The sequence below is a fragment of the Harpia harpyja genome, chromosome 7 (genome assembly GCF_026419915.1).
Source record: "Harpia harpyja isolate bHarHar1 chromosome 7, bHarHar1 primary haplotype, whole genome shotgun sequence".
In the NCBI taxonomy this organism is placed as follows: domain Eukaryota; kingdom Metazoa; phylum Chordata; class Aves; order Accipitriformes; family Accipitridae; genus Harpia; species Harpia harpyja.
This window is the reverse complement of record NC_068946.1, coordinates 35592370-35605179: the sequence shown is the minus strand read 5'-3', so window position 1 is coordinate 35605179 and position 12810 is coordinate 35592370. Positions and strand designations below refer to the sequence as shown.

Below are 12810 nucleotides of genomic sequence, written 5' to 3'. Positions count from 1 at the left end.
CGCGCGGGGACCAGCCTGAGGCAGCCCATACCGGTCCGTGCGGCTGTGCAGAGTTCAGGAAAGGAGGGCTTTTTGGTCGCTGCCATCTGCCCGTTTAAATCGGGCGACAGCCTTTCCAGGCTCGCCGGGAGCCCGGCAATACTGCGCGGCGGGTCGGCCCGGCTGAGCGGCGGGAGGGAGGGCCGCGGCGGCCGGGCGGGGGGACGAAGCGCGGGGGGACGAGGCGCGGAGCCGAGCCGGCGCTGAAGCGGAGGCTGCGTCCGGCCGGGTGCAGCGCGCCGCTGCCGGCAGCCTCGGCTGCGGTGAGCGGCCCCAGAACGGGGTCCCCGCTCGCTTGGGCCGCGTAGTTTCTGGTCCAGGGTTTGATGGGGCTTTTCGGAAGGTGAAGAGTGGCGGGGTAAGGCCGCTCCTGGCCGCCCGGCGGGGCCAGCCCGGTGGCCGCCTGAGGACCTGCACGGCGGGCCCCGGGGCAGCCGAGCAGCCGGGCGGCGGGGCGCGGGCGGGAGCCAATGGGGGCCGCCGCGGCCGTGTGACAGGCGGGGCGGCCGCTGCCCCCGCCGGGCGGCCGGGGCGGGGAGCCGGCACAGAGCGCCGCGCCGCTCGGCAGCATCATCCGCGGCTGTGGGGCTGACACACGCCTCCATCCTCCTCTCCTCCGGCAGCCGCTCGCACACGCCTCGCCGCGGCGAGGGAGGCCGGCGGGCGGAGCGGAGCTGAGCGGAACGGGGGGCGCCGCGGCAGACAAAGCAAAGATGGCAGGGATCCTCGCCTGGTTCTGGAACGAGCGGTTCTGGCTGCCGCACAACGTCACCTGGGCGGACCTGCAGAGCACAGAGGAAGCCGCCTTCCCGCAGGCGGAGGACCTCTACCTCGCCTTCCCCCTGGCCTTCTGCATCTTCATGATCCGGCTGCTCTTCGAAAGGTAACGCTGAGCCGCCCGCGCCGCCCCGGGCTCGGCGGGGCTGGGCGGGCCGCGCGGCTTGCGGCGCCCGCTCGCTGAGGGGCAGCCGGGAAACCTTGGCTGCCCGGCGGCCTCCTCCGCCGGCGCTTCTCTCGCGGCCTTGCCGGGCTCTTACGTTTTCCCTCGCCCCTCGGTCGGTCGTGTAGGGGGCCCGATGCAGGAAGGTGGAGGGGCTTCGGGAGGCAGCCGGCGCTCCTCTCCCGCTGCCCGCAGCGCGGCCCGGCGCGGGCGCTAGGAGGCGAGGTCTCCCCGGCAATGCGAGCAGCCCTCCCTCCACCTGCGGCGGCCGCGGCGCCCTGCCCCCGGCGCCGGTGGCGCGGGGGAGAAGGGCCCTCCGGCACCTGTGCGGGCCGGGGCCTGCCCGCCCGCCGGCCGCGACCCACGGGCTGCGGCGGGGTCGTGGCCGCCCCCCTCAGGGAAGCTCCGCAAGAAGCGCTGTGGGGACGGGCCGGGGCGACAAACTGTCCCGGCTGGAGAGTTCGCCCGTGCCCTCGCCGCAGGGCCGCTCTCCAGAGAGTAAACCGGGGCGAAGCCCGCGCTGCCCTCCCTCTGCGGGGCCGCGGGGCAGGACTCGGCCTGGCTCCCGCCGGCGGCGCGAGGCGCTGGCCCTGCGCGGCTGAGGAGGCGGCGGCCGTTACGGCCGGGCGTCGGGTCGGCCTGGGAGGTTGATGGTGAGCACCGGCCTGAGGGGAAGGCGCTGTCGTGTGGCTGAGCAGAGTTTTGCTTGGCCGGCGTGTGTGGTAGCGGCGCGACCGGTCCGTGCCGCGTGTCGGAAGCCCTCCCCAAGTGCTGCCAGGAAGTAGGATCTCAGGGAAGAAGCGCTGCAGACGCTGTTCATTGCCGAACCAAACTCGCCGTTCTTTGAGATTGCTGAATTCACGTTTCACAAACATACAGATACGTACATATGTATATTTAAACACAAGACGTCAAACTAGTGATTGGTCAGCGATGACTATTTATTTATTGTCTGTGAGTGTTTCCTGACGGGTATTTAACAGAGGCCGCCCGTCATGGGGAGGCAGCTGAAGCCAAGTGGGTTGCTCGCTTGCGAACGCTTCTGTGCTGCCTGACAAAGGTGGTGGTCCCTCCATCTGCAGAGAACAAAAGAATGATTCCCTATGCCAACACCTACGTGTTTTCAGTGCTGTCTTCCTAGGTAATGCTATTAGGGTAGTCGAGGAAGATAAAGGAAGACCAGTAGTTACCACATGCCAGAGAAAGGCTATAAAGATGCTTTAAAATTGATGAAACAGCTGATCTGTCAGGTTAGCACTCCACATCTCCTAAGCATTCCCTCACCCTGGTTAGAATATGGCACCTGGGATTTTGGTTTGTGAAAAACTTGGCTGTTTTCATGACTCAGTTGGGAGGACCATATTTGTTTTGAAAAATGAGCTGTCGTGGGCTGTTGTTAACTTCTGTGTTGCTTTACAGATTTACTGAAAAAGACAGCAAAACTTGTGGTCTGCCTGAAAATCTGAGGTTATCAAAAGTTAATTTAAACACTTATCCTAAGTTAAATACTGCAATATAGTTACAATTTGAGTGCCAAGTATTATTTAGATAATGTCAAATCATTAGTGGTTTGGGGTTTTTTTTTCTCATTTGCAGTCTGTACAATGTGTACTTTCAAGCACTGAAAGTGGCTATGTGATGTTGCATCCCTTGCCATCTGAACTGCAATATGTATCGTAGCAGGGCTGTGTTTAGATGGAGGAACAGTTAGTCAGACAATTTCAGCCTAAACTTACAATCATGTTTCTGCTAGTTCTGATGTGGCTGTTGTTAGCGTTATAGAAGCTGCTCTGATTATTTAGTAGTCTGTATCCACTTCCTCTGGTTCTTCATTCAATTAAAGTAATTTTTAATCTTGCAGGACATTATATTTTTAAGTGTTAGTTATACAGATGAGAAAATCAGTACGTTTTCATAATTCTCTTATATTCATTGGGCTACTTTTGAAATTTAGATCTGGAAATGTGTTCTGCTAGCCTGATAGTAGGTGAGAGACCTCCAAAGAGGTTTTATTAACAATTACTTAAGTATGTATTTTTTCCTTTTTAATGTCAAATCAATTGCAAAACTCCACTGTGAGAGTAGGATCAGGCTGTTTTGTGTGGGGTTAATCCACATGGCGTGGTACAATTGTGATTTTTCATGTAGGGCATTTTATTAAAGCAGGCTGAGCAAAAGTGGCTGGACCCACTTCCACAGATCAAATCATGGGATCGTCTTTGACTTTATTATTGCTCATTAGTAATTTGTTTTGTCAGACCTCTGTGCTTTGTTTGGGAGCCACAGAAATCTCTCATGCACATCATTAATTGAAGGCTTGCAATTATTTCAATTGATAAAGCTATACAAGATCTAGAAGGGAAAAGAGAGGAATATCTGTTAAACTGATAATTTTTCATTCTTCTGTGTATTAAAACAGCTACATTTTTTCCTTTCAAAACTCAAGTTGTGGACGACTGATGTATGTGCTACATCCTGGAACAAGCTTTTGCAGATGGTAGCAACTGAAGAAAAAATAAAAATAGGTGCTGTAATACATTAAAAAAACCCAACCATCAGGTTAAACCCATGGTTGTAGTGCAATATTTGTAACACCAGTTTATTCTCTCTTTTGTTTTGTAAGATACATAATACAGGTGCCCTTGTAATTGTTTATACTGGTAGGTAAGCAGCCACAAGGTGTTAAGAACCTGATTAAGTATTTTATATCCATTATTTTCAGACTCCTTCACAGCAGCTGACTGCTAGGCTGCTGAAGCAGTATGGGTTTACTTCCCTTGCTGTGAAGGGTGACTAACTTCATGGATCTTCACAATAGTAACAAATGTGGTTCAGGGGGAGCTGTGATTTGGACTTCACGTGTCTTTGCTTACAAAGTTCTTGATATGTCTGGGGGATAAAACTTGTCATGCTAAGGGTTTAAAGTTGACTTCATTTATATATATATTTATATTGTATATACATATATATTTGTACGTACGTATTTGCAGGTGCAATTGAAAAGACAGAACTTGGGAATTTTCTTCTATACATATTCACCTATTATTAACAGTTAATCCTACTGGGATTTTTTTTGTTACTGGTTTGACAAATCAATTAACCAAGTCAAGAAGAGAATCTGGATGCTTCTGAAATATTTTTTCCTTTTTTTTTTCCCTTCCAAATAAAATACTTTTTGTTGATTTCCTTGTCCTGCCATCCCTGACTAGCACTCTTGAATGAAAGGAAAAAAGTAGATTAGAACATTAAGTGTACGCTGACTCGCTTCAGCAGTTGGATCTGATGATGAGTGCTCTTGAAATAAGCTTTGCTCTGAGGTATAATCTCATAACCATGAGATTTAGTGGATCTATCTGCTGAGGCCATCATAGTTATGGATGAGGTGCTAAAATACCTTAACAGCCTTTTCTCTTTTCCCTTCCTTCTCATTCATCTCTTTCTTTAAACACAAAGTACATTTTAGAAAACTATAATAACTAAGTGCAAAGATAGTGTTACCTAGTAATTTGAAGATGGCAGGAGTTTAGCAATGCAGTGGTAATGTGGGGACATACTTCTTCATAGTATCCATCCATTTTTTGTGTCTTACTATTTTTTTAAAGGCATGTAAGCAATTAAGGATTCCCTCCTGTGCTATACAACACCTTCAGCTATAAGGAGATAACATAAGTTCTCAATAATACCAGTGTCTTTCTCCCCGGATCCTTTCCAGTTCTAGTGTGGGCAAGACAGGTTAAAGCTGAATTGAAAATGGTCTTGCTAATAGCAGGGTGTTGTAGTTCTGATTGATTGGCCTAAAAAGATAAAGAAACATCTGTTATTCTGGGCAAATAATTTTTTTTTTTTTATGGGATCACATAGCTCTTCGCCCTCTGCGCTAGACCTCGCTGCTCAGAAGCAGCATCCTTTCCTATCCTCCCAAGCACGTCCTCTGTGAGGGGCCTGTGGTTATATGAAAACAATGTTTGCTCAGCAATCAGTGTGCTTGTTGGACGCAAAACAAGAGGGTAATACACCTCTGCTTTAGGGACTTCTCTCAAGGGACAAGTTGGCTGAATCCTCCAAAAGAAGTGCTAACTACACAGATTTCTGATATGGTCCAGCAATCTTCTGAGTCAAGTAATCTGGTATTACTGCTTTCTTTACACTTGGCTCATCTACTGAAGTTTCTCATATCTCATCTTTGCATTGTAGTTGCAGTATACTTTATTTCCCTTACCTTGTAAGCAGCAGTTTGGGCTCAGATCTAATGAGATCACTCCATAAATCTGCAAACCAGGCTTAAAATGCCTTTATTGTTCTCTGGCCTTGACGGGGTGGGGGGTGGCCGCAGTTCTCAGAGGTGAAGCTGATATTCCTCAGTTGATGGAATGGCTCATATGGTCAGGGATTGCTTGATTATGTATAGGAACAGCCTTCCAGCTGTGCTGATTTAAACTGAGCTGGCCTCATCATTTACTATCAGTCAGATCAAGATACTCTAGACATTGAGCGTATGGAAATTCACGGCTTTGGTATGACATTTTGCTTTTATAATGATAATTCAGCCTCAAAGGTAACCTCAGCTGACTCTCATTTAGTATGACACAGTGGATCAGGGAATTCCTAGTGGATCAGGGTGACATAATACAATGACTGTGTGTGTGCACGTGTATATATATATATATATTTTGCTAACTGTAAAAATTCATTCAGGTGACAATACATTAAAGTCTTGCAAGTGTTTCTGGTATGTGGTGTATACATACAAATTTGATTTTCATAATCCCTAAGATATCTAGTATTGGTGTTTCCTTACAACAATAAGGAGGCTAGACAGGATACAGTAGTTGGAAGAGGCTGTACAAACTTGGTGCATTTCCAGCAGCCCAAAACCTCATCTGGGGATGTTGGGTGGGGCAATGATTGTTATTTCTATCAAAACCTGTTTGTACACTGTGATATTTGTAGATTTCTTGCTTAGTAACCTGTGTGTTAAGCAAAATCTGATTGTTCAGGTATAAGTCATTTGTGTATAAGTAGATGCATGTGTTCACTGGCAATAACTTTCTCCGTTTTTTTTCTCTATATTTTTTTTATAATTTCTTTTTTTCATAAAATGGCCTCTAAGGTCTTTTTTTTCTCGATTACTATTTAATAAATGCTTAATTCGGTTGAAATGGAATAGGACACTGAAATTGGTAACTTCCTATGAAAAGACACAGGTGATATAAAGAAAATAACCAAAAAAGTGATTTTTTTTTTTAAACTTTAAGCCAATTTCTTTTTAAAATAGTAACAATAGAGCATTAGCAGTAAATAGCTTTAAAATAAATTTCTCTCTCGCTGATTGTAGTATCCATTTCTCTGTGTTTCTTTTCATTAGTTGTTAATTTTCTGTCATTTATATTTTCCTTTATGTAACCAGTTTTTGTTTCCTAGGGTTGCAGTGTTTGAGCTTCAGCCACTAGCACAATTCAATATCTGACAACAAAATGATTGTTTTTACCTGGAGAGCCATTGTCTGTCTTGGCATGGATGGAGCTCTGTCTCACTAGCCCTGACCAATGTGGTGTACACTCACCCACCTTGACGGTGTCTGTGTTGGCTGGTACGCATCTCTGTTTTGTAATGTAGTTGTATGTTCAGATGTAAGCTGAGAGCATTCCTTTAAAAGAAGATAGAGTGGATAAAATACATACTATTTAAATGTCCTTCATAAAGGACCATTTATAAATGCACATTAGTGCCAATCTTAAAATTGGGAGTTAAATGGGAAATATGTGTTGAGTTCCAGTAGAGAATGCCATTAAAACTGATTTCAAAAATATCCAGGTGACGGAAGTATGACAGCCAAACCACAGCTCAGCTGAGGGAAAGGTTTCAGTGACAGGTCACTAGTGGGTACTGGGAGCTTATTACTGGGGCAGAGCTGCCATTAGTGGGGTTTTGTCTGAGTGCAGGTTCCACTTACTGTTAGAAACTCCTATTTGGTTCCTGCCTGTATTCCTGTAACTGCGCAGTTGGATCCAAATTGCCTTTGGCTCTTTTGGTTGCTCCTAGTTCTGCCTCTGATTAACAGGCATTTGCTAAGAATTTGTTCTCAGAAAAGGAAGAGCTTCTGGTATGCTGCCTCTTTCTACACATCTGCAGACCAGTGTCTTATTAGTCCGTACAAAGTATTTAGTAAATTAACGTTTGGGGAAATCTGTTCCCTTGACTCTATCTCTGTTATCTGTCAACAGGGTAGAGAGGAAGGGGATGCCTAAGCTAAACAGTGCTTACTTGACCATATTTGTGTTTTGTTGTTTTGTTTCTTTTTTTCCCCAGTTGTTAAATATTCCATGCCTGCAGTAGTTTGACAGTTAATTAGCATTTGGGGTTTCTGTACCTGTCTCAAAGTGGTCTTGGAGTTTTGAAAAGAAAGTTAAAATTACAGCATAAAAGTATGTAGGTTTCATAAGTGATGTAACCTTATATAATATTCAGTAGTATGCTTAAGACTGTAGTTGGCATCTTATGGACAGTCAGATGCATATGATGTGTATCAACAGTTCCTTGGAGGTGTTTATCTAACACCTTGATTGCTCTGTGGTCTCCCACACCAGTGACTCCCTTCACTCATTGAGCACTTATGGGTTTTGGGGGTGCAGGAGGGATGGGCATCCAGGTCAAGGGAAAGGGAGAGAAATGTGTGGACCTCTTGAAAGAGGATGAATCACTGATGTCTTGCTTTAAAGCGAGCAAAGTTTCTGACAATCAGATGGGCTGAGAACTTTCATCCTCTGTGAGGAAGTCTTTTTAGCACATGGTCCTTACAGAAGACTAACTCTACACCATCTGGCATCTATCAATTTCTCACAAGGATGATACCTTTCTGGTTATTCTGAAGTAGTCAAATTGTGGTGTAGGTGGGAGAGCTGGAGTATTTAGCATAGCCAGTTATAATCTTAGAGATGGTTTTCATAATGCCTGTAACACAAAGCTGTAACTTCTATACCAAAAGCAGAGGGTAAACTGTAATGATTTTTCTCCTATGTAGTTAATACCTCTTATAGTCACAAATTTTGCTGTTGGTAAGCTTTCATACTGCTGAGCAATTGTGAAGCCTCATGTAACTGTTACTGATGTAGCATAATCAAATTTTAACTCTCAAGGTAATTGTCTGTACAGTTACTAAGAATGTCTAAGAGCCGTAAAGAAGCATAACATCCAGTTAGCCATGTTGTGTATTTTATAATACGTGAGATATATATATATATATATATATTTGTATATCGGCTATTAATACAAGTTACCTTTTGCACAGGGAGGAATAGAACACTAAAGTTCTCCAGGCTACCTGGTATTAATGAAATATCTTTCAGGTTCACTAACCTAAACCTCATTTTAATATTATAAATGATGCCCTTTGAAGTTTGGTCTGAAACAGTGAAAAGCCTTCTTTGTACCTGCAGGTCACACTAGGATGGTTAAAACAGTATATCTAAATCACTTGCATTTTTTCTCAGTATGAGTGCGGTAAAAGCCTCCTTTTAATAGTATCTTCCCTGTCTTGGTTTCTCCTGTAAGGATGGAGGGGAATATCTATAGTACTATATTAAAAAAAAAAAAAAATCTAGCTGACATAGTTAACACTGGTGCAAAAAACCAGAGGTTAGAGTCCAGAGGGTGTTTCTGGCATAAAATCTTCGATTCCTGAGGCTGTATGAGTATTTGTGCATGCAGTAGTATTTGTCTATCCTTTGTAACAGGCTAGTTGCTCTATTTTTAACAGTAATGGGGTGACCCAGAGGAAAAAGTGGCTCTTTTATTTATTACAAGTGGTGTCATCACATGCCATCCTCTGAGATAAACTTAATGTTTTTTAGTTCTGTAAGCAGAAGGAGAAGAGGGCTTGATAGAAATGATGCTGAAATCCTCACTTTGGAATTGGGATCTCTTCACTCCCTTTTCGCCTCTGTTGCTGACTGAATTCAGTTCTATATGACGTTGTGTAGATACCTGAACTTTCACTGGGACTGTCATTTACTATGTGTCGTGGTTTAACCCCAGCCAGCAACTAAGCACCACGCAGCCGCTCACTCACTCCCCCCCACCCAGTGGGATGGGGGAGAAAATCGGGAAAAGAAGCAAAACCCGTGAGTTGAGATAAGAACGGTTTAATAGAACAGAAAAGAAGAAACTAATAATGATAATGATAACACTAATAAAATGACAACAGCAATAATAAAAGGATTGGAATGTACAAATGATGCGCAGTGCAATTGCTCACCACCCGCCGACTGACACCCAGCTAGTCCCCGAGCGGTGATTGCCCGCCCCCCCTTCCCCGTTCCTATACTAAATGGGACATCACATGATATGGAATACCCTGTTGGCCAGTTTGGGTCAGGTGCCCTGGCTGTGTCCTGTGCCAACTTCTTGTGCCCCTCCAGCTTTCTCGCTGGCTGGGCATGAGAAGCTGAAAAATCCTTGACTTTAGTCTAAACACTACTGAGCAACAACTGAAAACATCAGTGTTACCAACATTCTTTGCATACTGAACTCAAAACATAGCACTGTACCAGCTACTAGGAAGACAGTTAACTCTATCCCAGCTGAAACCAGGACAGTATGTCTCTGGGACTCTCATCCTTACTGAGAAGAGAGTGGAAGCAGAGGCCACTCTCAGCTTCTATTTTGCTATGATGTTTGGCATCCTGTAGTTATACAGAACTTTAAACTATGAAAGCTGCTTTTGCACCAATACTGTCTACCTGGACAAATGGTACGAACGAGCATAACTGCCTAGGCTAGTGAGAGATGCTTTCATGTGGTGGCAGGGAATTGCTTATTTGGAAATAAGTGTATGTTGTACACTGCAAAGTAAAGAGACCCTGCTTACTCAAAAGCAGTTGCTGATCACAAAAGTGAGTAATGTGAAAAGATCGGAGTGGTACACTGTAATATCCCTTGTGCTTGCTTTTGCCGGTGTCTGTTGTGACTGTGTGATGTATCTGTTGCTGAGAAATGCAGTGGTCCACATAGCTGGAGACAAACTGTCTGGTGTGCTGTCGTGAAGGGGTCAGTCTGAACAAGATATGTTCCTTAAGAAGTACAGAAGTTAGCCTTGACATGGCAACTGCTGAAACTTTGTAGGTGGGCAGCATAAACATGGAACGTTAGTCTAAACCTGTGGGCATTACAGTGTGATAAAGCAGACAAAATGACATCTACGTGAAATGAAAAGTGAGCTGAGAAATTTTGGGGGTGGTGGGTGAACTCAGGTGATGGTGAGCTCCTCTAACGCACTTCTCAACCAGGACAAGACCTGCTCAGCTGGGGAGCTTGGAGGGCTCCAGCCTCTCACCAGATGACTGTCAAGGCTGTGGCTTTCTTGGGCACTGCTGTAGCAGATGAGACCAGTGAGTCATCAAGACCAGAATCCCCCTTGCAACTGGTAAGACCAGTTGCTTCTGTTGAAAACAAAGTTTTAGGTAATGAGTGGGTCATGAGTGGGAACATGCCTGTTGACAAGCTTTTCCGCAGTTGTCCATCAGATTTTCTTGAACGTCCTGCTGTTTACTACTTGCGGTTGTCCAAAGCATGCTGCTGGACAAGATGATCGGGTCCAGTTGGGAGTACTTATTCCTCTTACCAGCATCATGTTGGAAAGAAGCCGTTGAGAACAAGAAAAGCAAGGGGTTAGACCACAAGCAGGAGCGTGTTTTGTATGTATTGAAGCAATAATTGGGTGGTAATTGGGTGGTTGATACTTATCTGTCAACTTTTCCCACACACCTAGTATGAGAGAAGGGAGAGAACTGATATGATAAGAGAGTAGCCTGAAAATATAAACAGTTCCAGCGCCAAACACTCCCCAGGATTACAACACCCGTTGTACTAAATTAACTTTGCAGTGATTGCACGGATGTGATTATGACAAATTGAACTGCAAATGGAGTCCTGAGAGTGCTGGTGGACAACAGGTTGAACATGAGCCAGAAATGTACCAGCAGTATTGGGGAGAGTGTTGCCAGCAGGTCGAGGGAGAGGATTATTCCCTGTACTTTGCACTGGTGAGGTCATGTCTGGAGTGATGAGTCCAGTTTTGGTCTCCCCTCTACAAGACATAAACATACTGGAGTGAGGGCAGTGAAGGGCCACTAAGATGATTAAGGATTTGGAGCATCTGACATACAAGGAGAAGCTGAGAGTGCTAGGACTGTTCAGTCTGGAGAAGAGAAGGCTTAGGGGGATCTTACCAGTGTGTACAAATACCTGATAGGGAGAGTAAAGAAGGCAGAGCCAGACTCTTCTTAGTGGTGTCCAGTGAAAGGACAAGAGGCAACAAGTAATTGATATGCAGGAAATTCTGTTTAAACATGTTTAAACTTTTTCCTGGGATGGTGGTGAAACACTAGGACAGGTTACTCAGAGAGGTTGTGGAGATACTCAAAAACCAGCTGGGCATGGTCCTGCTCTAGTTGACTGTGCTGTGAGTAGGGGGCTGGACTCGGTGATTTCCAGAGGTCTTTTCCAACCTCAGTGATTCTGTGAAATCATAAACCTCACTAAATGGCATGCTTTCCCAGTGCAGGGCTCCAAGGGGCTCCCAGGATCCTATGTCTGTATGAAGTTTGTAAACTGTATTGGAAACCTGAATAGGTGAGGACTAGGTTGATGTTCTCTGTAAGCCTGCAGGAGAAACTTAATTAGTGCAGGGCACATAACACTTGATTGAATAGACATCTGGATTTTCCATTTGCTGTAGAATGGGTCTTTTGATTTTATTGTAGTCTGGCATGTGAGCAGATGGGATGTAAATCAAGAAATAGACATGGACCTCCTCTACCTAAGACAGGAATTACCTTGTGGGTACCCAAAATGAAGTCTGAGTTGCTGTGGTATAAACACATTCTGTTCCCTTCTAGGATCAATACTTTGAGTCTCCTACAGCATTAAATTTGATTATACCAGGCAATTTTGAGGATAATTTTAGTTTTGTTCCCCTTAAGTTGATTCTTCTCCACACTGCAATATCTTCAAGATAATTTTGTTTTTGAAAAAAATTCACAGAAAGAGGTGCTTAGAAGATGGGGAACAGTGATCACATGCCTTACTGGAAAAGCTTTTATTCCCTTTGTGTTCAAGATAATAAGAGCAAATCAGTCTTAGAAAAAAAACAAGAGAAGCCAGTCTTTAGTTCCACATTCACTAATTGTTTATATAGGTAATATATGTATAGTTGTAAATATATATGTACATGTGTGTGACAGAGTAATTTGTATATCACAGTGGCATCACATCAAATTATTAAATAAAAAGAAAATCTTTAACAGCAGCTATAAAATATTGAGTGGTCTAGAAAATGAGATATTTCAAAATGTCAGTTGTTGGTGTGATAATGAAACAGTTTGATATTTGACAGAAGAAATGCACCCTGTATCCTAAGTGGAGGAACTCTTGATCCTAATTAGAGGAACTCTTGTGTGTCCTAACCTGGAATTGTTATTTTCTAGAGCATTTATAGGAAATGTGAAAAATATTTGTGTTTCTTCCAGTTTGGAATGAAATGGAAATTAGAAATGTCAAAATTTCGTCAGGAACAGATGTCCTGACTTTCAGCCAGCACTGATAAATGGGTCTGGTTACAAGACAACGATGTAGAGATAAAAATGAGATTTCTATAGCATTATCAGCCTCCAGAAGCATACATTCTTGACCAGTTCTCAAGAGTTACTCAGTTTGTATCTGTATGCATGGTGCGCAGAAGGTTTTCTTGTGGTTTTTGTTTTGTATTTTATTTTATTTAAGAAAAAAAAAATAGCTCTGAACGGGTCGATTTTCTTGAAAATAGGCTGACGGTT

General features: G+C 44.5%; 1 protein-coding gene across 2 annotated transcripts in view; it reads left to right on the top strand.

Annotated features, from left to right (window-relative positions):
* The first annotated feature begins 386 nt into the window (after positions 1-386).
* The window catches only part of CERS6 (ceramide synthase 6), a 134448-nt gene continuing 122024 nt past the window's right edge, over positions 387-12810 (top strand). The window contains exon 1 of one of the 2 annotated variants that reach the window (XM_052793134.1): positions 387-922. In XM_052793134.1, the coding sequence (XP_052649094.1) occupies positions 753-922 (170 nt within the window). In that variant the 5' untranslated portion in view covers positions 387-752. The remainder of the gene's footprint in view (positions 923-12810) is intronic. The other variant, XM_052793133.1, reaches the window with a different exon arrangement.